General features: G+C 48.2%; 1 protein-coding gene across 1 annotated transcript; it reads left to right on the forward strand.

Moving 5' to 3' along the window:
• Positions 1–3,603: 3,603 nt before the first annotated feature.
• Positions 3,604–23,301, forward strand: ZBTB41 (zinc finger and BTB domain containing 41). The gene is given in 12 exon segments (XM_054576561.1): positions 3,604–3,688; positions 4,315–5,573; positions 8,487–8,694; positions 9,405–9,474; positions 10,268–10,415; positions 12,274–12,403; positions 14,297–14,392; positions 15,754–15,860; positions 17,236–17,341; positions 19,227–19,315; positions 20,365–20,828; positions 20,830–23,301. Coding segments are annotated over 11 exon segments (2,766 nt in total). The 5' UTR covers positions 3,604–3,688; positions 4,315–4,444; the 3' UTR covers positions 21,049–23,301.
• Positions 23,302–23,736: the final 435 nt, after the last annotated feature.

Here is a 23,736-nt window from a genome sequence, read left to right on the forward strand (position 1 = left end):
TATAGGACAGAGTTTACGTAAAGTTCGGCAGTTCTGTCAGCTGTTCGTATACCTTGAAATCTATAGTTTATGCCCATTGATCTAAGTGGGGAATAATATTTTGATAGTTTTCTTAATATTTTCTATTAATGCTAATCTCTCCCTTAATCTCAGAGGATTTTACTGGCCATGGTGGGGTTTCTCCTTTTAAACTTATTTATTTCTTATAGTGTTCATTACAGTTCTTATTTTCAAGATTTTCCCATTGTATGCCAATAACTTAATTTGGGCGATTTAGCAATTAGAGTAAAATAAACTCAGATTACAGAGGCATTTTCATCCTTTATTCTAATCCCTGTATTTTATCAACTGGAGAATCGAGATGCCCAGCAACTACAGTCGGCCCGGACCATCTAGAGAACCTGGAGCAACATTAGGACCCGAGTGTCCCCACCGATTTCTAGAACATTATTCCCTCATTAAACCCTGTGGGTTCCTTTATTCTCACATACCCCTTCATACTCTGCGAAGTTTACATCCTTGACCAACTTAATCTCCCATTTGTCCTAAACACACCTCCAGGAGAGACGAATAGAGCAGAGGACTTCGAGGGTCCTGAAAACACAGGGTGTTACAATGACGGATGCGTGTCACGTGTGCTTTTGTCCAGCCCCACAGCAGGTATAATACCTGGTGTGAGCACACGATGTCAGTACATTTCTAAAAATCTTTTTGGGCTTAAACTATGTGATTTTGATTGATATTAATATAGTAACTTTTTGGTCTCACAATATTTAAAAATGAAAACGTTTACAAGCGTCTGTAACACTTACAGTTACTCGAGGGTTAGTAGCTCCGTACCGCCTGCGCTTACAGATTTTGTATTGGCCGAAGCAGCACCGGGGGCCGCTCGACTGTGTAAGGCGCACCTCCGTGTGCGGGCGGCTTCCCCGGCGGCCCAAGGCTGACGCCGCCTTCCGTTAACGTGCGCACTTCCCCGGAGGCCGGCAGACCAAACCGTCCGGTCCGCTGAGACGCCGGCTGCGCTCTGGGGAGCTGGTGGCGGCGGCGGTGTGTGATGACGGTCTGCTTCCATGTGATAGATGCCTCCTCGAGGAACAGGCGCCTCGGCCTCGCCTGCGGCCGCCGCCAGCAGGAAGCTGCTGCGCTGTCACTGGTGAGTGCCTGCCGGGTCAGACCTTGTCAGAGCATATGAAGGTCTCATGACTCGTATTCTGTACCTTCTCACTAATGAACCTTCTAATCGCCAGGTCTGTCTGTACTGATCACCTTCCGCGAACTGCCCAGTGGCCTTGAAAAGGTAGGTAAGTGGGAAATTGTACCACTGGGTTTTTTTTTTTTTTCCTTGCATCCTGCCTTTGAGGTTTAGTTTTGGACTTGCTGTTTATGACTCTTGGGATTAAGAATGGGTCAACATTATAGGACAGTGATGGCCTTGGTTATAGGAGTCCCTCACGCAAATAGAAGTTACAAAGACAAAACCATGTATAATCATAAGAAGAAATGTTTTTTGGAAGCATGCAAGCTTCTCGCGGAACATTTTGTCAGTAGAAAAAAACCTGTGCCCTGTCTGTGCAGCCCAGCTGGTTAGAGCTTCTGTCCTCATTTGCCAAGGCGGTGGGTCTGATGCCCGGTCAGGGCACATAACAGGGGTAAACAGTGAATGCGTAAATAAGTGGAACAACAAATCAAGTTTCTCTCTCTCCGACTTTTGTCTCCCTCCTTCCCTCCATTCCATTCTCTAACAATCAATGGATAAAATGTTTTAAAAAAAGAAAAACAAAATGTTACAGTATTTGTACCAGGGTTTGCTAGAAAATCATTTAATGGGAAAAAAGATTTGAATTAACAAGAATTTTGAAAGGGTGACTTTGAGGTCAGTATTTAAGCAGAAGTTATTCGATATAACCTGCACACCTCCAAAATGTATGTATTTTCACTGTCCAAGGAGTTGTGATTGCTCCAGAGCGGTAACATGTTCCATTACGTCTAAGACACTATCATTTATAAGATGCATCATCATTTTATATGTGCCACTAAGAAAGAAAAAAGGGATGCCAATTACACTGACAAGTCACATTAGAGAGGTTGAAATGTGGAAAAAGTACCTCTTAGAACTGAAGATTTAAAGATTTATGTTATTTTTGTAAAAAATGTGAATACCAGGTAATAGGAGTACAGAAAACCTTCTACGGTATCATCATCTTTCCTGACCAACATTTCAACCAAAGCTGTACCCACCAGGGTGTAAAACTGAGTACAGGCTTCCTGAATTTACACACTTCCTCCCTTCTAGTTTTGACTGAGGAGGTGACTATTCAGGTCTGTTAATAAAAGACTAGCCACTCATTCCATCACAGGACACAGAGGTCAGCCGATTTCTATAAAGGATCGGATAGTAAACGTTTTAGGCTTTGTGAACTGTAGTCTCTGGTGCAACTGCTCAGCCTTGGCAATGGCAGCACAGAAGCAGCTGCAGACAATTACTCAAAAAAATCGCTTCTATTTCCCTAATTCTTTCTAGCCCTCACTTTACACACGCCAGGCAAAGGAAGCCTCATCATCCACCTGTAACCTGCCAGCAGCCTCCGCCTTCAGCCTTTAGGGAGATTTGTCCTCGCACACCCTGAACCCCTTCCTCACTCCAGCTCAATGTTTTGATGTTTCTGGTCCCAGATTCTATTTCTACATCTTCTACATTCCTTATTCACTTGTTTTACTCATGTATAAATACTTCTACTTTATTTTTACTTCGTTGTGGCTGTTCATGTGTCTGTGTGACATTCTTTTTTAAAATGACTTTATTTAGGGTTGCCATGCACTACTGAGCATGCATTATAATTTGGTCAGTGGTGACCTACGCATCCAGTACCGAAATCACTACAGGCAAAATAATGCACAGAAGTTTTCTTTCGTCCTTTAAGTGTATCACATTGAAGGGCGGGCACTTATCAATTTTATGAGTCTGTTAAAATAAGTCCTCGGGACAGCAATATCAGTATCACCTGGGACTCTGTTACAAACGCAAAAATCTCAGCTACTGACTCCAAAAGTTGTCCTTGTGGATTTTTCTTTTCTTTTGGCTTCTCTTCCTGGCCTACCCGCTTATATTATACCTATCTGTACATCTCCCCAGCCTTCTGTGCTCAGTAAGAAGCCAGAGAATAATTTTAGGGGAAACCGCGTCAGCCGTTTAACTCAGAAAAATAAGGAAACGCCCTGCACACGGGTTCTTCGACGCGTTTGGGGACAGGCTCTGCGAGCGGCTGCGTGGCCGATCACGGCCGCTGCCCACGGCGCCCCAACGCCCGTCCCTGCCGCCCGCTTCCGTCCCCCGCCAGCCACGCTCCCGGCGCGGTTTCCGCGGGCTCAGTCACTGCGGGCCACCAGACCACCGCGAGAACCCGAAAGCACCGACTTGGCGCGTTACTCGGTGCCCCGCGCGGGCCGGGAGGGCTCACGGGGCCTGCGCACCCAGGGCGCGCGCACATGCGCAGTGGCCGGCGCCAGGCCGCGCGCCGGGCTCCGGGCGGCCGGGAGGCCGGGCGGCGGCGCGCGCCGTTGACGTGTTCGGTGGGGCCGGCGCGGAGGGAGGGGGGCTGAACCCGGAAGTGGGTCGGCGCTGGAGCGAGCGCGCCCGGAGTGGAGCTCAGCGGCCGGGAGCCAGCGGGGGAGCCCTGGGTTCCCGGTAATGGATCCGTGGGGCGTTTGCCCAGGAACCCCGCGGTGGCAAGGGGAGCGGGCGGGCCGTGGGCGGCGCCCTCTCTGCCGGGGCTGGGCCTGCGAAGGCGCTTGTGCTGGCGGGGGTCGTTCCTCCGGTTGACCCCACCGTCCTGCGCGGCGCCCTCCTGGGGTCGTCCCCGCCGGGTGGCGCTGCCTGAGGGACGCTCGCCGTCTCCGAAATCGTGCGCCTTGCCCGCCCTGGAAAGCATGTTAGCAGAGAGACTTGCGGGTCGCGGCCGTGAAGGCCTTATTGTCGCCAGCCCCGCGCCCCTTGTCCACCTGCACTCGTGGTGGTTGGCGGGCGCCCCTCCCCGTCCGGCCCTCCTTTCCCCGCACCCTGTGCGTGCGCTCTGCCCCAGACGTGCGCTCGGGCTTCCTCGACGATTCTTTTGTTGGTGGTTTTTTAAAATGTTTTTTTCCTAGCGCAGCCCTCCGTGTTCTCCGCCCTGAAATCTCAGCCACGAGCGAGTGGAAGCCGTGACTTTCTCATCATGTCGTTAGGGTTTAGAAGAGATTGGCGGGTGGCGTGCAGGGTTTAGGGTGGCTTTGCCTTGGAGCTAGCTGTCTAACGCGGTTCCCACTCTTTTGCAGCCATGAAACCCTGGGGCACGCCCCTCCAGAAGCTGTTAACCCAGACAATCTAGTTTGTTGTTTTTTTTTTTCCTTGATACATCCCTGAAGACACTTATGAAGTTTCCTGTTCTGAAATTGTTGTACTGCAATGAAGAAAAGGAGAAAGGTTGCTTCCAGTCTTGACGAGAAGATCCATCTGGGCTATCACAAAGATTCTGCGGAAGGACATGTGGCAGGGGCGTGCGACCCGCTGACCTACACCCGTTGCGGCGACAGACCGGCTCCCGAAGCTCTGCACCGTTACCAGGACCTTCCCCCGTCTCCAGATCAGAGGAAGCTTTTGAGCTCTTTGCAGTATAATAAGAATTTGCTCAAGTATTTAAATGACGACAGGCAGAAGCAGCCGTCTTTCTGTGACTTGCTTATCATAGTCGAAGGAAAGGAATTCAGTGCCCATAAGGTGGTTGTGGCTGTGGGGAGCAGCTATTTTCATGCGTGTTTGAGCAAAAACCCGAGCACGGATGTGGTCACCCTGGACCACGTGACGCATTCGGTTTTTCAGCACTTGCTCGAATTTCTTTACACATCTGAATTTTTTGTGTACAAGTATGAAATACCCCTTGTTTTAGAGGCCGCAAAGTTTCTGGACATTATCGATGCCGTGAAGTTGCTCAATAACGAGAGCGTTGCCCCGTTCCAGTCCGAGCTCGCGGAGAAGTCGTCGCCTGGAGAAGCCCTAAGCGAACTGACCGGACGACTCTCGACGAATCACCAGTGTAAATTCTGTAGCAGACATTTTTGTTACAAGAAGTCTTTAGAGAATCATTTGGCTAAAACCCATAGGTCCCTTTTATTAGGGAAACAACATGGGTTAGCGATGCTGGAGAGAAGCTTTTCCACCCGGAGATCCAAGAGGAACCGCAAGTGCCCCGCGAAGTTCGATGACACCAGCGACGAGGAAGAGCAAGACAGCGCCGACGGGTCTGACACTTTGAATCTGGAAAATTTCGACCAGGAGAAGTCCGACAGGAACGATTCTGAGGATGCCGGCAGCGACTATAACGCTGAGGACGATGAGCTAGACGAGGAAATGTCGGAGGAGGACTCCGACTCGGAGGAGCAAAGCGAGAAAGAGCAGCACGACGCGGAGGAGGAGCCCGAGGAGGCCGAGGATGCGGGGGCGAGCGCTCGCGAGGGCCTCCGGCCCGTGGTCCTTCAGCGCAGCAGCAAAAAAATACTGCAGTGCCCGAAGTGTGACAAAACCTTTGACCGGATAGGTGAGAAAAGAGCGCTGCTGGTTCTGTCTCCAGTGACTTTCTTTTCGGGGCTCTTTTAAAGGCGATGATTAAAAACAGCTTGCAAAGTAAATTTTACAAAGAAGGCTTGACTAGGGTGTGTCTTGGATTTTCAGTGCAAGTTTTATCCCGTTAGCGTAAGTTTGGTGTCGTTCAGGAGTTAATCGCAGTATTGATACTGGCCTTCATTTTGTGTTCCTCGCGTCCCAACAGGGGACACAGATCATTAGTTCGTGTATTGGGTATGAGAAACTCCAGAGTGTCAATTATGATGAATGCAGAGGTTTGATTGAGATGCTAATTTAATTTCATAGGTAAGTGCTATTTCTGAGTAATTATAGAGGATTGAATTAGGTTATATTAGATTTAATAATTTGTATGCCATTTCCCCTTGAACTTGGTAATATGTGAGTTAGAAATACAGTCTTCTTTCCAGTGTCTAGTGCTGTTTAGAATTGGGATGCTTCCAATCACACTAAAACAGAGTTGAGAATAAAACTGTACCGAATGTAATTTAATTTTGTAGGTAGAGCCTTTTACGAAGTGTCCTAATTAGTAGGTTCTTTGGCTTTTTTATTTATGAGTAAATCAACTTTTATTTTTTAGAAAAGTATACATAGGAAATGTGGGCTGTCAGCTTAAGTTGAAAACATGTCAGTGAATATTTAAGTTTAAGAGAGCTAATATTTGCTAGTAAAATAATTTTTTGAGGTCATATGAACTATTCTAATGTGAACTTCTAAATTGCAACAATTAAGGGTATTTATATATAAATTAAAATTATGAAATTGTGAACTATACTTTACCATGTATAATGATAAAAGGAACACGTAAATGTAATCCGGCCTTCTAAAATTACTTATTTGGTTTAATATATCCCCGAGTGTCTTGCAATACTGAGTTACGTATGTTACTGGCATAGGCGGAAATTGGTGTTATAAGGTATTGGTGGTCGTTGCCTCTCAGAATATGCGTCCGTATATTTGGTGGCAGGGCAGTGGTGACCTCTTTTTGCTTATTACGCCTCTTAATATTTTTCACTCCAGATCAGACTACTTTTGGCAACCCAGTTTAATAATTTATTACTGTTTTTACTGTGTGGCTCTGTACAGACATGAACAGTGGAACTCGAGCAGCTCCGTCAGCTGCAGGGGCACCGGGACATGCGTGAATCTGTTCGGCGCAGGCTGGATAGATGCTCTGGTAGCGCTGGGAACAAGTGCTGTGCGGGGCGGAGAGCAGAGAGCAGCTTTTGGATTGAGATGCACGAAAACTTCATCTTTCCAATAGATTCTGTTGCTTAGACTTTGGGTTCTTAGCATATGTTTCCTGTGTGCTGCCTGAACTTGACCCAGCTCAGCTGGAGGTGAACTCGTGAGTGGCGCTGCAGGCCAGCCCCCAGGTCCCAGACGGCGCTGTGGAACGCCGGGCCTGCGGGCGCCTTAGGAGGAGCATCCCGTGTGCCAGTAGGACCGGGAAAGCCGGGCACAATGTTCACAGTCACTGTTAACTCCGGCCAGTTCTCAACGAAGAAACCTGTTGCTTTTACTTAACCTGGCATTTCCTGAAATAATTTTATCACAGGGCATTTGGGGGTATTTACTTTTAATGTCCCAAGAGACTAGAGTTTTTTGCGCATAATTTGGGAAAATACTGTTCAAGATGAAAGTCCTGACAAACTAGCAGGAAAGCCTTTTACAGCTTTAAAAAAAATTGTTTGTTTTTTTAAGAGGGAGAAGAAGGGGAGGGGAGAGAGGGAGGGGGTAGAGGGAGAGGGAGGGAGAGAAGCACTGACTTGCTGCCCTGCCTGTTTGTGCCTTCACTGGTTGCTTCTCGCATGCGCCCTGGCTGGGTCAAACCCCAGCCTCGGTATGTTGGGAAGATCTCCCTCCCAGTGGGCCACCCAGTGCGGGCCTTTTAAACCCAGGGCATCCGAGATAATCATGGGCATAAATAGGTCACATCGTCGGCTTATTTCTAGCCGACCTTTCTGAATTCCTTTCTATATTACCTCTTTTATTCACCACCTCCCCCGACCCACCCTTTGCCTAGCCTCATTGGGGTTGTGGACTTCCCCTCAGTTCTTAGAGCGAGATTATGATTGAAATTCTACCACACTGGCTACAAAAGCTACAAAAGCTACAAAAGCAGGAGCTGGGGATGACCGGTTGCCTGCATTTTTGAATCCAGACCTCGGGCAAGTCACTTAGCCTGCCCTTTGTTTGTTCTAAGTGGTGTGCGACTTGCGAATAGTACCTTCTCCTGGGGGTTGTTACAAGGGTCGAAGGGGGCAGTCCTGGTGAACCACTTAAGATGCGTGAAATTTCGAAGGCGCTCCAGGAATGCTACTGCCCCTGCTGGTCACTAATCCCGGACAGTGGAGGGTCGGGGCCACGCCAGCTGGTGTCATGAACTCCGGCAGCTTCTGCTCTGTTCTGCACTCCTCCCGCCTCGGTGCCGAGGACTTGAGTCTTGGAACCCTCATGGCCCTTCGCTCGCAAACAGGGACCTGAGTGGGAATCTAGCTGAACTCCTGTTTTATAAACCCACTTGCGGCTTGTGGTGTCTGTGGAAGCCCAGGCCAGGTTTTGCCTGGTGCTGGGCAAGGGCGCCTGTCCCCCAGTAAAGCACAGGGTTAAACCTCATCCCTTGAACGGAGCAGGGGAAGAGGTGACCCAAGTTTTCAAGGAAAGGTATATTTGGAGCAGTCACCTCAGAGCATGAAGTCTTCGAGGCTTATCAGATTGTAAGTTTAGGGGAAATTATGCTTAGGTGTGGCTGTGGGTCTGTGTACTAAGTAGGCTATGAGTCATGAGGTATTTTTCTTTCCCCTGTCAAATTTCGATCACTCTGGTAAATGTGCTGAATTTAATTTTGATTTCTCTCTTTTCATAGGGAAATATGAGAGCCACACACGTGTTCACACAGGTGAGAAGCCCTTTGAGTGTGATATTTGTCACCAGCGCTATTCGACAAAGTCTAACCTAACTGTTCACAGAAAGAAGCACAGTAATGAAACAGACTTTCATAAGAAGGAGCACAGGTGCCCTTCTTGTAATAAGCTCCATGCAAGCAAGAAGACTTTAGCCAAGCATGTTAAGAGGCAAGTATGATCTTGCTTCCGTAATACACTTCATTGCGCTTCGAGTTTAGACGCAGAGCGAGCCGAGACACCTGTGCTGGCCTTGTGTCTGGTGTCTTCAGCGCTTCGTGTTTTGCAGGCTTCCCATTTACCAAGAGCAGCAAGTGTTAGTTTGTTCATGTTTTTTATCAATGCCATTGAGACGAAGTTCTTGATGTGGAAACGGGCTCCTCAGTCTTCACAATAGAAATTTAAAGTGATCCTGTGTTCTGTCTTGGGTTTTGGCAAGTACGTGTCCAAGGTCGTATGGTCTTAGAACTCCAGGAAACTTACTCCTCAGGCTGCACTCTGCCTTTTGTTGATAAAATAAAAATTTGTGAAAGACTAGTATCGTTTGCATATTTAACTCTAAGAAATTAAATTTATTGAAACCTGGACTGAAAAAAAAAAATGAATTCCCTTGAAGGTGATCTGTGAATAGTTAGGTCCCTGAATGTATTTAAAATCTGTCTAGACTTTTCTTTGAAACTTTCTGCGTAAACTTAGGCATATACATTCATTTGTTGAAATGGTATTGTATTGATATGTATATCCTTAAAGTACTCACGTGTGTCTGTCTGTGTAAGGAAGGAATCTGTGTGATTCTTGTGATCACTGTCCTCAGATTATATGGAATACTGACTTGACTAATACAACCTTTTTAAAATAATCTTTTTATTTTTCTCTTCCAGATTTCATCCTGAAAATGCACAAGAATTTATTTCCATTAAGAAGACTAAGAGTGAAAGTTGGAAATGTGATGTAATAGCTTTTAATTTGTAATAGAAAACCAAACTAAATGTAATAGTACCTTTTGGAAAAGTCGTTAGATTTTCAAGTAATACAAGCTGAGCTTAGCTCCCTTTTAGATGTTCTTTTGCGCAAAGGCGTCCCGATACTCTGATAAGTTGAGGCTGGCGCAGTGAGCTTTTGGATGGTGGCCCTGACCAGCGGAACCCCAGCTTTATTGTGATGAGATCACCCTGCCGCGCACTTGACATTGTGTACGCACACTGCGACATCAGGGTCGTGTGGGAGTCCGTTGTTAGGGTTCCTCCTCTGCTGCTGATTATCTGTCGCTCCGTAACAAACCCCCTCAAGACCAAGTGGCCTCAAACAGGTGGTTACTGTATCTCACCATTTCATGGGTCAGCCATGCAAATCTGGGGCAGGGCTGTCCGGTCCCGCCCGGCTTCCGCCGAGGCTGCACCGTTGTTTTCCGCTGGTGCGCGGCCTGATCTGGCCTGGCTTGAGGACACTTCCAACGTGGCCTCACTCACGGGGCCGACAGCTGGGAGCTCCGTAGGGACAGGTGGCGGGGGCCCTGAGTCTTCTCTACCGTGGTCACTCAATGGGCTACTTGAGCCGCTTGCTGGCATGGCGGCTGGGGTCCAGGAAGCCTCCGCAAAGACCACGGAGCTTTCCAGCTCCAGAGCAGCACTCCCAGCACGTTCTTTCTAACTGCTTGAATTTATGGGTTTATTCTTCATCATGAGCTTCGTACTTTAATTTTTTAATTCAGGTTCCCTTACATGTTGTGTGCATGTTCTTTCAGATTTGCAAGAAGTCTTTCACTCGAAGGCCTCACTTGGAGGAGCACATGATTCTGCATTCTCAAGACAAGCCTTTCAAGTGCACCTACTGTGAAGAACATTTCAAGTCGCGGTTTGCGCGGTTAAAGCATCAAGAGAAGTTCCACCTGGGTGAGCAGACGGCCTTGTGTGAGAGCAGCCGTGGCGCCCGCTGATGCGACGGCTCGTGCTGGGGCAGCCAGCTGCTGTCCGGCCGCCTGGGAGAAGGCGCCGCGTCGGTTGAGGGGGTGCCACCTTTGCTGTGGAATCTGGGGACGAAGACACACGTCTCTTTTCTCATTTATTGTTTCAGTGGCAGATGTGTCCGTGGTTCTAAGCCGCGCTCGCTCACAGCTGGTGGTGGGGCGGCCTCGTGAGTGTGGCTGGGATACGGCGTCTTTGTGTTGGGGGTGCGATAAACTTAGTCTCCGTGGAATTCAGTGTCGCACTGGATGAATTCCCTCCCCAGCGCTCAGGGCCACGGTGGGGGCTTGGGGTCCCCGGGGTAGTGCAGCCAGGCCTGGTGCCGACGTTAATCCCGGTGACGGACGGCTGCCGTGCCGGCTGGAGGGAAGGCCTGGTCCGTGTGCGCACAGACAGCCGGACACAGACGTGTGCTGCGTGCTCCTGAAGTTTGTAGCGAACGTAAAGCTGGCAGGGTTAGTAAACGGGGCAGAAAATAAAGCTGTAAAAAGAAACCTCTGCGCTGTACAAAAGGTCAAAACAAATAAATTTAATAAAGAATAAACACAGACTCGCAGGCATGAGGACGACCTGACTTTTAGTTACTGAGGTAACTGTAAAATGGTCCAGGATCCAAGCTCATTTTGCAGGCGGACTCATGAGCGGAGTTTGGGTGGGAGGAGGAGGAGGAGGGGTATTTCACAGCGCTTTACTTATTTCACGCTATAAAAGTGAGCTAATTAACTAAGCACTCGCTGAGCAAGTTAATGGTTAAAAGACTCAGTTCCTGGGGAAGATGCAACAGTGGGGATATTAAATGAGAACATGTTAAAGACATTTGATACAAGTGCATGTGGAGGTCGCCCCTCGATTCTGCCGCATATAGTATGTGGGAAGTTCTCCAGAATTACTTGGCCTCTGAGCAGTTTTGCTCATCGACATGCATCTGAATTCCAAATGTGTTCCAATGCCATTTCTTTTGTGATGTTACAATTAATTCTTCATTAATTAACAAATTAATTCCTTTTTTAGTTTATTTTTCCAAATTCTGAGACATCTTCTAAATACACAGCTTCTTCCTTGAGCAATACATTTTCAGCCCATGAACTCTAATTTTTCCAAAGTTTTCCATTACTTCCTTATTCCAGAAATTTAGCATGTAACCTTTTCTACTTTTTCCAGTCTGATTTCAATCTAGTAATTGGCCATTTCAGTGTATGAACTCATTTGTTTATCAGCATTTATTATATTAGAGCCAGGTGCTGTACTCAGCTCTAGAGATATAGAAATGACTGTGGCCCTGCCTTCTAGGAAAGAAGGAAAGAGAAAGCTCCATATAAGGGGTCGCACTGTTATTATATACATGCACTAAGAAAAGTAGGCATAAGTTTATTACATACTGTAATGGAGAAAACCCAGTGCGGTCTCCTGTGCAGGGAGACACCCAGTTCTTAGTCGCCGCGTCTTCCTTGTGAGTCCCCTTTGTTACTCACATAAAACACTCCACTTCTGAAACTTCTGGTCACCAAATGTGCAGGTGTTTTCCTCACAACAATAAGCAAGACTCTGATGGCAGCTTGTTGTCATCACAGAGACAATGTGACTCAATTCTGCCACTCTGGTTGGAGGCAGCGACAGGTCCCACAGGCTAGGGCTCAGGCCGGCACCACCCCGCCCCTCGGCCCAGGTGCCAGGCGCAAGTCGTGGGTCCCCAGCTAACCCGCAGCCTCTCTTACCGTGTACCAATTAAGTTGAACTTAGAATCTGCTCCTTAAACTTCACGTACGCACTGTTCTTTCCTCTTCAGGTCCTTTTCCATGTGACATATGCGGTCGCCAATTTAATGACACTGGGAATTTGAAACGCCACATAGAATGTACCCATGGTGGAAAGAGAAAATGGACTTGCTTCATCTGTGGAAAATCGGTGCGAGAGAGGTGAGGCGTCGCCCCAGGCCCAGGGGACCGCTGGCGCCGCCGGGTGGGAGCGGCGGGTGCGGAGCACGAGGGTGGAGTAGTGCCGGCGCCACGTGCTGGATTGCGCTTTAATTTGAAACGTAAAGGTAGAAGAAGAAAGTATAGAAAATGTTACAGGAGATGATACAAAGTCAGGATTTGTGGTTTTAGTTGAATGTAAGCTAGACACCATTTTGTCTCTGAAATCCCGCTAGATATACATTAAAGTTATTCATTCACTTATTTATCTTAAAGACAGTAAGCTACAAAGACAGAGGGAAGAGAAAGGGACAAGAACCAAACAGGGTTGAAGCTAGAAAGCCAATGGATCCCTGCTAAGTGACTTAGAGACCTAAGAAAAACGAATCCCCAGCTGGTCACGCAGACCAGGAGAGCCGGTGTGGAAGCGGCATAGGAGGCGTAGGAAGTAGCAGCTGCAGGTGCCCTGGTGCCAGAGTGAAGGAGGGGCAGAGAAAGGGGCTCTGCAGTGAACAGGCTCGAGAAGTTCGATCGTGGCTCGTCTCCCCCACACAGGCCCCTGCTGCGGGGCACCTCCCTCCCCCAGCTCGGCAGGAGTGGGATTCATGCTGGGCCATGGAGGGCTGAAGGCAGCCAGCCGCAGGCCTGGTCCCTGCGGACATCGTGGATTATAGGGTTTACCTTGCAGGCAGAAGATTGGAAAACAACGCCTTGAAAATCTGAGCAACCCACGGGCAAATGCCGTCCCCCCAGGTAGCCCACCCAGGTCGCCCACAGCGCAGCCGCGCCCTCAGAGCCTGCCCACGCTCCTCGATCTCTCTCTCTCCAGGTTTTACCCCATCACACTTCACCACGAGCGCTCAGTGGCGAACTGCAGGATACGGAAGGAGAACGGTTAACATGGAGGGCAGGGTTCAGCGCAAACAAACAGAAAAGGAAGAAAACCTGGGGGAAACAGGTTATGCAGGAAAAAGGAAACTTGCAGACAAATAAGTAAACAGTTAATATTCCCAGTTGAAGATGTAGAATCCATTAAACAAGAACAGGCTGTTATATAAAAGTCTGCAATGATAAGTCAGAGCCCCCAGAAATTCAAAGCAAGATAGCGAAGGGAAAGACCAATGGAAGGCTCGAAGGGGGATGTTGAGGAATCCCCCAAAGAGTGGGACAAAACTATACAGAAATGTAAAAGAAAGTCTAGAATGTTAGCCGACCAGGCAAGAGGTCAAGAAAGAAAGAACAGAGAAAATGGATAAAAAAAAAAAAAATCACTGAAATCATCCCAGGTGATCTCCCAGAACTGAAGGCCGTGCGCTGCGAGACAGGTGGTCCCTCCGACGCCGAGGACGGCCCACGGCAGTAGACCCCCCTGAGGCGCAGCGCTGGCGTCTTTGGACGCTGGGGGCAGACAGGCGCTTCTGGTTCTTTCTAGGGAAAAAGGAACGCCTGCTGAAATGAGAATTAGGCTGCTCAGGCTTTTCTCTGCGGTTGTACTTGCAGAATTCTGAAGGAAAAATGTTTCCAACCTCGAGTTCCATTCTTAGTCAAACCAGCAGTGCCAGGGCCGGACGCCGTGCGTTGTGCCTTCTTTCCCCCCAAACGGCGCTGTCGGCCCTCGCCGGGGTGGGGCGCCTCTGAGTGTTGCAGGGGACTGCCGAACAGGCTGGGCGTGCACTGGGACCTCCGCGGTCTCGCCGTGGCCCAGCCGGGACCCGGAGCTGGAGGACGGAGGAGTGACGACAGTCGTATTCGTGTGGTTTCCCTTTTCACGCGGACTAGTCTCAGAGGGAGACTGTTCGCTTGGACACCTTTCTAGTGAGCTGTTTGGAAATCTGTGTTTAGTACATACATTGGCATTAAAAAGTCTTTCGTTTCAATACATGTTTTCTAACATAGAACTACCTTGAAGGAACATCTGAGGATCCACAGTGGAGAAAAGCCCCATCTTTGTAGTATTTGTGGGCAAAGTTTTCGCCATGGAAGCTCATACAGGTAAGTGAGGCCATTTTTCCCTTTATATTGAGGAAGATAAAATTACTCCTTCATTTTCATTCTATTTTTTAAACCAGTGGTTTAGTTGTTTGTTGGGTTAAAACATTTCTTAGCATTTATGACAAGCAAAGTTGTGCAGAAAACCTGTATAGACTTCTCCCCTACAAATTTTAATGTTCTTTTCATTCTGTGGTATAAAATATTGTTAAACATTTCCTCACCACCAAATTGGTAGGTGCTTTACTGTCTCAATTGATGTTACTTAACAATTTATTTCATTACTTTGAGTAGAATTTATTATAACTCCTGTTCTAAACTTAGTGTATTTCCTTACTCTTATTCATCACAGAACAGTTTGGTATGAAAATATGGCAAAATTGAAAATTCCAGGATTCTCAGTTTTTGAAAGACTTTGTTGTTTTAAGCTTACGTAATTATTTTTATAACTGAATCCCTGATCACACTGGGAATTTCTGAAAAGTTGTTTTTTCCTGCATAAATAATAGGTGACTATGTGTGACATATGTGCACAATTCTGCTTGTTATGAATGCTCTGAAGAATTTTAATCTTAGGGCTTTGCTGCTCAGCACGTCCTCCATTACCTGCCCCCTCTAAGCCCGAGCAAAACGCTTCCCCTGTGCACGCAGTGCGGCCCGCTGACGGGCTCCGGCCGCGGCGGCGGTGGCACGTTTGGGCAGCTTGGGCGGGACGGCTCTTAGCTTTCCTGGGACATCCGTAGGTGGGGGTTGCAAGGATAAAAGTAATTCTAGTTAAATCAGTTGTAACAATTTAAACCTTTCATAATCTCCTTGGGTGACTGTGAAATGAGCCATGTTTTGTTTGGTGAAATGTGAAGGAAAGTAGTAAAATGCATTTGTCAGAAAGTTGATGAGTCACACGTTCACTTACAACCAGTGAATTATAAGGTTATTTATTCAGTTAGAAAGTAGTAAAGTGTAATTGTCATACAAGGCGGAGGAGTTGTAAACTCCCTGAATCCTCAGCTGTCCGTCCGTAAGGACACCGTCAGCCAGCCGGAAGGGCTTGCTTGGTTACTGGTGGTGTCCTGCGTCGCCATCGGCCTTTGTCCCTTGCATCTGATTCTGATTCCTCCTGGATTCACACCTGCCCTTGCTGTTCTGAGACTTCAGTGGCCGGGCAGAGACGACTCTAGACATTAGGCGGGTTCAGTGGCGCAGACCGAGGGTGGGAAAAGCCAGGAAGGAATGCCACCCAGAGGTCGAGGGAGCTTGGGCAGAGGTTGGGGTGCTTCCTGGAGAGAGGGAAGCTGAGGAGGAGGCCTGGGAGCGGGCTGGGGCCCTTCTGCCCCTCAGTTCTCCTGCCGCCGCCTCCTCCGCAGGCTTCACCTGCGGGTCCATCACGACGACAAGAGATACGAGTGTGACGAGTGCGGGAAGACCTTCATCCGCCACGACCACCTCACGAAGCACAAGAAGATACATTCAGGTAGGTGCACGTGGTAGGGTGGCTTCCGGAGTCCTTTCTTAAAGGGGCTGCAAAGGGCGCACTTCCCTGAGTGTGTGTCGGCCCAGGTTCTGATAATTTGGTGTAGGTTGGCCACCCCTCGGTAATGCTGGTTCTAACTACCTTCTTTTAAAAGCATCTGAAAGGAGCATAATTTTATGGCTTGTTTTTCTTCACTGTAATTTTAATCATTTGGTTGCCTTTTATGACTACAGACTATATTTTAAAATTGTGTAATCAAATGCTCAGAATTTGCATTTTGCATATGACGTGGATATAAGCAACAACAGTTGCTGTTGACAGCTGCCCAAGGCGGGGGTTGCCAAGACAACATTGATCGCTGCGACTGAAGTTGAAAGCAGTTAGCAAGCCTTAGACGTTTGTAGGGAAACGATTGTAATTGGGTATTAAAGTTTACTGAAACCCAGTCTTTGGAAAAGAGTACCTTAATCATCCCGATCAATTTCAGATCTTTTTCCTACACTGACAGTTTTTCTGTTCTGGGGGTCCCACATTTCCCTCTCTGACTGACGCTCAGGGAGAGCGAAAGAGCCCGCGCTGGGAGCCCAGCAGACCAGCGATGACTGTTGTCCCTGCAAACACAAACACCGCGCGTCCGGCCCGCGGTCTCTGGGTCCGGAAACGGTCCCAGTGGGGCAGGTTGAATTGCTGTGGCTGTTTGTAGGACGTTAAAGATCTTAATGACTTTTCCTACTGGAATTATGCATTTTCATTTTTAGGTGGACAATTCTAAATTTCCAGTCTAGAGGCCATATGCTTAAATTGCATGCGGGTATGAAGTTGGGAAAATGATTTTTAAAGGTCAGACCTTTGCAAATGAATGTAAGAACAGAGATGAGAAATTGGACTCATCTAGAATTTCCTTTTATATTTGTACTTTGCCTCATTGCAAATGTAAGCAATCCTCGTAGATGAAAAGTCCTTAAAAAAAAGTGCAAAGATTTGAAAATGTTCAGGTCCTTTGTGTAAACAGTAAGACAGCCTCAGTTCGATCCCATGTACGTTCACTTAAGGTGTTTGATACCCAGACATACATGCTCCCCCAGAGCCCTGAGCTCTGAGGAAGCTTCCGTTGTCTTGCTCTGTGACGCTGGGAGGCGAGGTTTGAGTTGGGAGGCAAAAGGCTGCGGACGCTGGTGAGAGGACCCACGCCCGCAGGGAGGAGCGCCAGCCGGCGGGGGAAGGCGTCTGAGTGAGGGGCGGGCGTCCGTAGCCCAGAACTGGGTGGCCTGGCTCTCCTGGTGTGTTTCTCCCCGTGTTCTCCTCCTGTTCGTCATCTGTTTGTGGGGCAGAAAACTGAAGTGCACATCGTAATCAAAACATTTGGGTCTTTAAGGTGAAAAGGCGCATCAGTGTGAAGAATGCGGGAAGTGTTTTGGCCGCAGGGACCACCTCACCGTGCATTACAAGAGCGTGCACCTTGGAGAGAAGGTGTGGCAAAAGTAAGTCGGGGGGCGAGGGTTCCCCTCGTGGCTGCGTCGGCAGAGCCTAAGCTGGGCAGCGGCCCATGTACCTCCTCTTTTGTTTTGTCTATTGGGGGACAGGTTGGTCGGTCAGCTCTTTCTCTCGCTTCCGTAGCTTCTCTGCAGACCTGAAGGAACTGTGCAAAACAACCTTCGTCCTTGTTTTCAGTCATTCAAAGGCTCGGAGGTGGTAGACATGGAACATAATGACTAAGATAAAACCCTGGCATTCTTTGGGGAATTCATTTGGTTGGATGCTGTGGGTCTTTCAGTGTATAAATTTACTGCCTATGTATTATTCTTACTGAAACAGCAGTTATTGGGAAATGTTTGTAGTCAGAATTTAAACCTTTCTAATCACACAAGCATTTAAAATGGTATTTTCTTTGAAGGATGCATGCAGGGCCTGAACATCAGCTTTTTGGTATGATCCAGATATCCAAGTTTAACTGAGTTGTCAAGTGTAAAATACTGGATGGGTCCCTGCTCTTGGATGAGGCATTTGGAGCAAGAGCACAGTAATGGCCTGGCCGAAGGTGCTGGGAGGCCGAGCTAGATAGGTGCCGGGCTCGGCGGCGCTCCCCACATGGTGTTCTCGGTGCAGAAGCTGCGGGCTGGCCCGGGGACCAGGAGGCTGTGCTGGTTCGTGTCCGATTCTGTACATTTGCATGTGCTGGTTTAGTGCTTCCTTCACTGAGTTTGCTCAGTGACGTACTCAGCATAGTCATTGTACTCGTGCATTCATTAGGTGGCAGCAGCGCTGCCCAGGGCTGGGACACAAACGTCCCCATGATGCTGGCGGAGGAGGAAATCCGAGCTGGAACACACCGTGCGAACGGGTGGGAAACAGGCTGAGACTCACTCCCTCCAGAGCCCTAAGCTTTTTCCTCAGCCCCTGAATGTCACTTACACTCTAACGTAGATACTGTGTTACAGTTTAAATAAATTACATAAATCGTTAGAAATTAAAATGAGAAAAAGTTACTTGTTTTTTTAAAAATAACATACTCATCACATGCTAAATAAATGGTAATTATGTGAAAAATAAGGACTTTACAAAACAAAAAAACTATTAAAAGAGTGGCATTGTTTTACCTTTTTGTAAATCTCTTCAATGGCTTAGTAGCTGAATTGCCACGGGTTATTTTGGTTGATGTAAATGAAGAAAATCTAGCCTCATTCAGATACATGATTGGTAGAAGGGGGAGCATTATTAATAGCCTTTTTCTTAGATAATTGTGGATGCTGTCCTTGGCTACTACACTAAAACTAAACAAGTGGTCGTTTCGTAAGGGAAGTAGCAGCAAGGTGGAACCTGAGAGAAGATTCATGAAGTCTTCACACTCTGCTGTGTTTAATCTCTTGGTCTGCCTGGTACTTTGAATGGGCGTTCCGCCTACACACAATAGGGCAGTACCAGGCATTTGTCATTGGGAAGGTGGGGCTTCACTGAGGGATGCAGGTCTCCCAAGTGCTGGCGTGTTTCGGGGGCAGGACCAGCAGTCACGTGCGCGGACCCTGCCGCCAGCGTCTCAGGGAAAGCGAGGCTGGGACACAGGGACGGTGCGTGTTTTCCAAAACTCCCACAGCAGCTGCAAAGCTCAGATTCTGTCACTAACAAATACTGTCAGTTTTTTCCCTTGGCGCCGGGCGACTTCCCACAGGCCGCCGAGCTGGCCTTCCTGGAGAAGTTTGCCTTTAATTCTTTCAAGCAGAACGGTATTTGTTCCATGAAAAACGTGGCTACTGGAGCTCCCAGCCCAGGCTCAGCGGTGCTCTCCTTTGAGATGTCATTGCACTTGGGTTTGCGGCATGTTTTTATTAAAGTTACGTTGAGAAACTCAAACCCTTTCTGTTTTCTTAGATATAAAGCAACCTTTCATCAATGCGATGTTTGTAAGAAGATTTTTAAAGGCAAATCCAGTCTGGAGATGCATTTTAGGACGCATTCAGGTAAAGCTTAATGGGCAGTTTATATATATTTTGGTGTAATTATTCAGGAGTAAAATATGGGCCTTTAAACTTGGTTGTTGGTTAAAGTTTTTTGATTTTTTTCCCCAGTAAGTTTTTTTACTCAGTATGTTAAAGTCGATGTCGTGAATGAGCAATATTCTGGTCTTCCATTCTGTATTACGTGAGCTTCAAAACTATGCACGTCATTATGTACAATTTGAGAAAACTTTTTTCCCATCGGGAATTGACTCATCTCCTCTCTCTCATGTTCCTCTTCTCCTTGTTATGGCTCCTCTACATCTTTGTGACTCTCTGAAGCCATTTATTTTCTTCTCTTTGAAGAGAGTCATTCCAGCATGGCCCCATCACCTCCGTTACCAGCTCACCGCCCTGCGGGTTTCCTCGGACAGTCACTTGTCACCTGTAGGTAGTTGGAGTAGAAGGAGTTGCTTCCGCTGCTTGCCAGAAATTGCCATTTTCTAAATCTCTCTCTCCCCCTTGGTAGCGCTGCTTTGTTTTGAAACGCAGGCTGTGTCGGGTCCCTTCCTACGTGCTGTCACTGTCCTTGTGCGGCGCCTCATCTCAGTTAACAGGTTTTAGTGCCTTTCTTTTTTTGAGACACTCATTTATGCTTTTATAGCTGCTTGGTTTTAGATGTAGTGTGAGTTTTGTCACACTGCTGTTCTGGGAGAGAAAGATGACGGCTTTCATCAGCACCGCAACGGGCAATGGTTAGATTCGGGCGTCAGCCAAGAAGCACAGGGAGGAGCTTACTGCCGCCACAGCGCCGCTGTTGGAAGCGGAAGTTCACCTCGCTCCAGACGAGGCGGGCCTGGTTTGGGGGCACCCGCAGGCCCCGTCAGAAGGAAGGCACAGCGGCGCCAGCCGAGCCCCCCAGCGCTTCCCGGTGCCGGGCGGTGCGGGCTGGGGGACCCCGCTCTCTTGCGCGGGGTCCCTGGCGCAGCCCCGGGCGCTGGAAAACGCCGCTGCACGTCCTTGTCTTGCCGAGCGCGTGGGTCTGACACCTAGTGTCGCTGTCGTCCATACAGGCGAGAAACCGTACAAGTGTCAAATCTGCAACCAGTCCTTCAGAATTAAGAAAACCCTGACGAAGCACCTGGTCATTCACTCGGACGCCCGGCCCTTCACCTGCCAGCACTGCACGGCCACCTTCAAGCGGAAGGACAAGCTCAAGTACCACACGGACCACGTGCACGGCATCAAGGCTGCCGACGAGCCCGCGGGCGCCGCCGAGGACAAGCTGGGGGCCCCGCCAGCCGAGTGCCCGGCCGACGACAAGCTCTTCCGGGCGGAGGCCAAGCCCTTCCCGGACCGGCCCAAGGGGTACCCGGCGGAGGCCAAGGCGCTGCTGTCGCACGTGCCGGCCGAGGTGTGCGTGCCCGTGACGCTGGTGCCCGTGCAGATGGCCGAGCCGCCCGGCGACCTGGGCCGCCACGCCGCGCCGCTGCCCGCGCCCGCGCACGACCTGCTGCCGCCGCCGCCGCCCGCCGCCGCCGCCACCACCGCCACCCGCGCCGGGCGACTTCCCCCGGGCCGCCGAGCTGGCCTTCCTGGAGAAGTACGCGCTGCCGCCGCCGCCCGCCGGCCTGGTGCACGCCGTGCGCGCCGAGCCGCTGCTGGACCCGCGCGAGCAGTCCTACCTGGGCTCGCTGCTCGGCCTCGATGGCGCGCCGGCCGTCCCCAGCCTGCCCGGCGACGAGCACCGCGCCTAGGCGGCGCCGCGGGCGGCCGCGTCCCTCCGCCTCGCAGCGCCCCGCGCCCCGCGCCCTGCTGCGGGCAGGGCGCCTGTCCGCCCAACCCCCGCGCGGGGCGCCTGTGGAGGTACCACGTCGGAAGTGAACGCTTCCGTGATTTTAAAACATTACTTAGTGCCAATTTTAATTAATGTCTCGAACTTTTAAAAATTATTAGCTGTTGACATTATGTTTTTTTTTTTAATCAAGGGTGGAAATTTTATTTTTCTGTAGTCTTATTCCTCTCTTCTCCCTTTCCCATCTTCCAAACAAGCTTAAGGACCATGTAGGCTTCAAGAAAGAATTTGTGAGAGTTTACTGATAATTGCAACTGTTCCTTATCCTAATACAAGCATCATCATTACTTCCTCCAGATTTTAAATAATTGATATTATGAATCTGAATTTATAGGAAAGTCTTGGATATTTCTGTGTTGTTCCTTTATCTGGCCATAATTTCACCATCCTTTGGCCTTTTGACGAACTCAAAGCCAGAAAGCTAACTAATGTAAAAAAGCAGCTTGTTCCGTGAAATGTAAAATTGAAATAATTATCCAAATTATTGGTTATATATAAGAAATGCAAATTATTGTGAATAAGAAATTACTCACAATAATTATTATCCTAAGTAAATTATTCTAATTATGAATAAGAAATGCAGATGTGATTCTAGGCATTATACCGATTGATAGTATGTTAAAAGCAAAATGTGACAGTTATTGTTCAAGGTAAGTTCGCCACTTTTATTTTGCCATTTATTTCACATTAACAATATACCTTTGACTCACTAAAGGTGGGGAAATGATAACTAATTAATCAGGTTTAGTCGGGTTTTTCGGTCTCATTGGCCTTGGCTAACTGAAACTCGAGGAAACAGAACCAAGATACTCCATGCCTAACTGTTAGAAGTGCCAACCAAATTACAAAATTCGTGTCTAACTAAACTCAGTGCTGTTTACTTTAATGAGAGGGAACCAGTGTGTGTATACAAATTTACACGTAATCCAGATTTATGTTTGTTTTTCACATAAGCCTACTTTCTAGTTAACCTCAATTTGTGTGTGTGTGTGTGTGTGTGTGTGTGTGTGTGAGAGAGAGAGAGAGAGAGAGAGACAAAAGTTGAGCACTTGGCGAAAGGAAATAGCAGTTACAGCAAAACCTAACTGATTAAAATTAGTTGAGGAAAACGTTAGTCAGATGCTAGGTAATTTTAAAATACCTTTAAAGATGTGCACTTTCCATATCTTCAAGTCAATCTGAACTTCAGCTAGGATACTGTTTCCTGGTAGAGCTGCTTGGAGGATTAGACTAGGCAGGGTTGATTTTTTTAGCATGTCATGTGTATGTAAACTACTGGAAAATAGCAATTTTAAGAGTTTCCTTTTTCTGTTTTGTTTACACTCCTATTAAGCACTTTTGTGTGTGTGTGTGTGTAAACTATAAAGTCTTGCCCGGGCCTTGTGGGGGGAAAAAAATCACAAATAAAATAATGAAGTTTTAATGAATAAAATTTAACCACTTCATGGGAAGCGTGCTTGCCGAAGCACTTCGAGCCCAGGAACGTCACGGGAGCGCTCGCCGCACGGGTGGGGATAGAAGGGCAAAGTGCCCGAACTGAGGCGCTCAACCCACGGAGCTCTTGTAAATGAGGAAACCAGCCTGGGTTCTGCCTCATCTATTGAGATTTGCTTATCATTATCCTGGGACCAGTAGATACAATTAATGTAGTATTCTTTTGGAAATGTTCTTTTGTGTGGAAATGTTATTATATTTGGGGTACTTAGATGATTGAACTTGATTATGAGGTACTATTAGTCTGCTAGCCTTTCGAGAGACGTTTAAAACTACATCTCTTTCTGACATTTATCATAAAGAACAGCAAGACCTTAAACTAAGAAACTTACTGTTAAGAAAAGAAATCATGCCTGACAATGTAGCCTGCCTCCCGTGGAAGCCTGCGTGGAAGACTTGGGACTTCCGAAAAGGCAGATGGTATATTTGTATGTGTCTATGGTGTATTTTATGTTTGGTAGCAGAAAAAGAGATGTTGCATTTTCACATTGAAAAGAATACTTGGTTTTTTTCAAGGTATTTACTTTAGGGTTCTTTTAATAATAATCTCCTCATGCTTTAAGTATAGGATTCGATTGTCGGAATGGGTTTACAGCAGACAACTTCTCTGGAGCGCGTCTCTTCCAGAAAGGGAAACAGAGGCGTAGCTGTCGCGGAGAGCTTGGCCTGGGCAGGGGCGCCGCAGCGCTGTCCCGTGGTCTCATCGCGGCCTCCGGAGCCGCTCTGCGGCGAGGGCGCGCCGCGCTCCCCGCCTAACGCCGGGGAACCCGCGGCGAAGGGCTCCGCACCGCTCGCACCGGCCGTCGGTGGCAGTCGCTAGTCCCAGGGCAGGAGGCGCGGCCGAATGCGCAGTGAGCGCGTCCCGGGGGCCAGGCCCTGCGTTTTCCACTGGCAGTGGGAGCGTAGTTCCCACGAGAGAGCGCCTCGGCGGGTGCTGCCTCTTGTTTCCAAATTAGATTCTAAGAAACTTTTAACATTGTAAAAACCTCATGGATGGGGGCAAACTGAATGTATATAAGTTTTTGCAGTTGGCACAAAAAATATGAAATGAGGCCTACTCTTTTCAGTTAACCTTTTTTGTAGTGTTTGGGAGTTT

The sequence above is a fragment of the Pteronotus mesoamericanus genome, unplaced genomic scaffold (genome assembly GCF_021234165.1).
Source record: "Pteronotus mesoamericanus isolate MK-2021 breed Mesoamerican mustached bat unplaced genomic scaffold, CSHL_Meso_final contig_347, whole genome shotgun sequence".
Taxonomy (NCBI): Eukaryota; Metazoa; Chordata; class Mammalia; order Chiroptera; family Mormoopidae; genus Pteronotus; species Pteronotus mesoamericanus.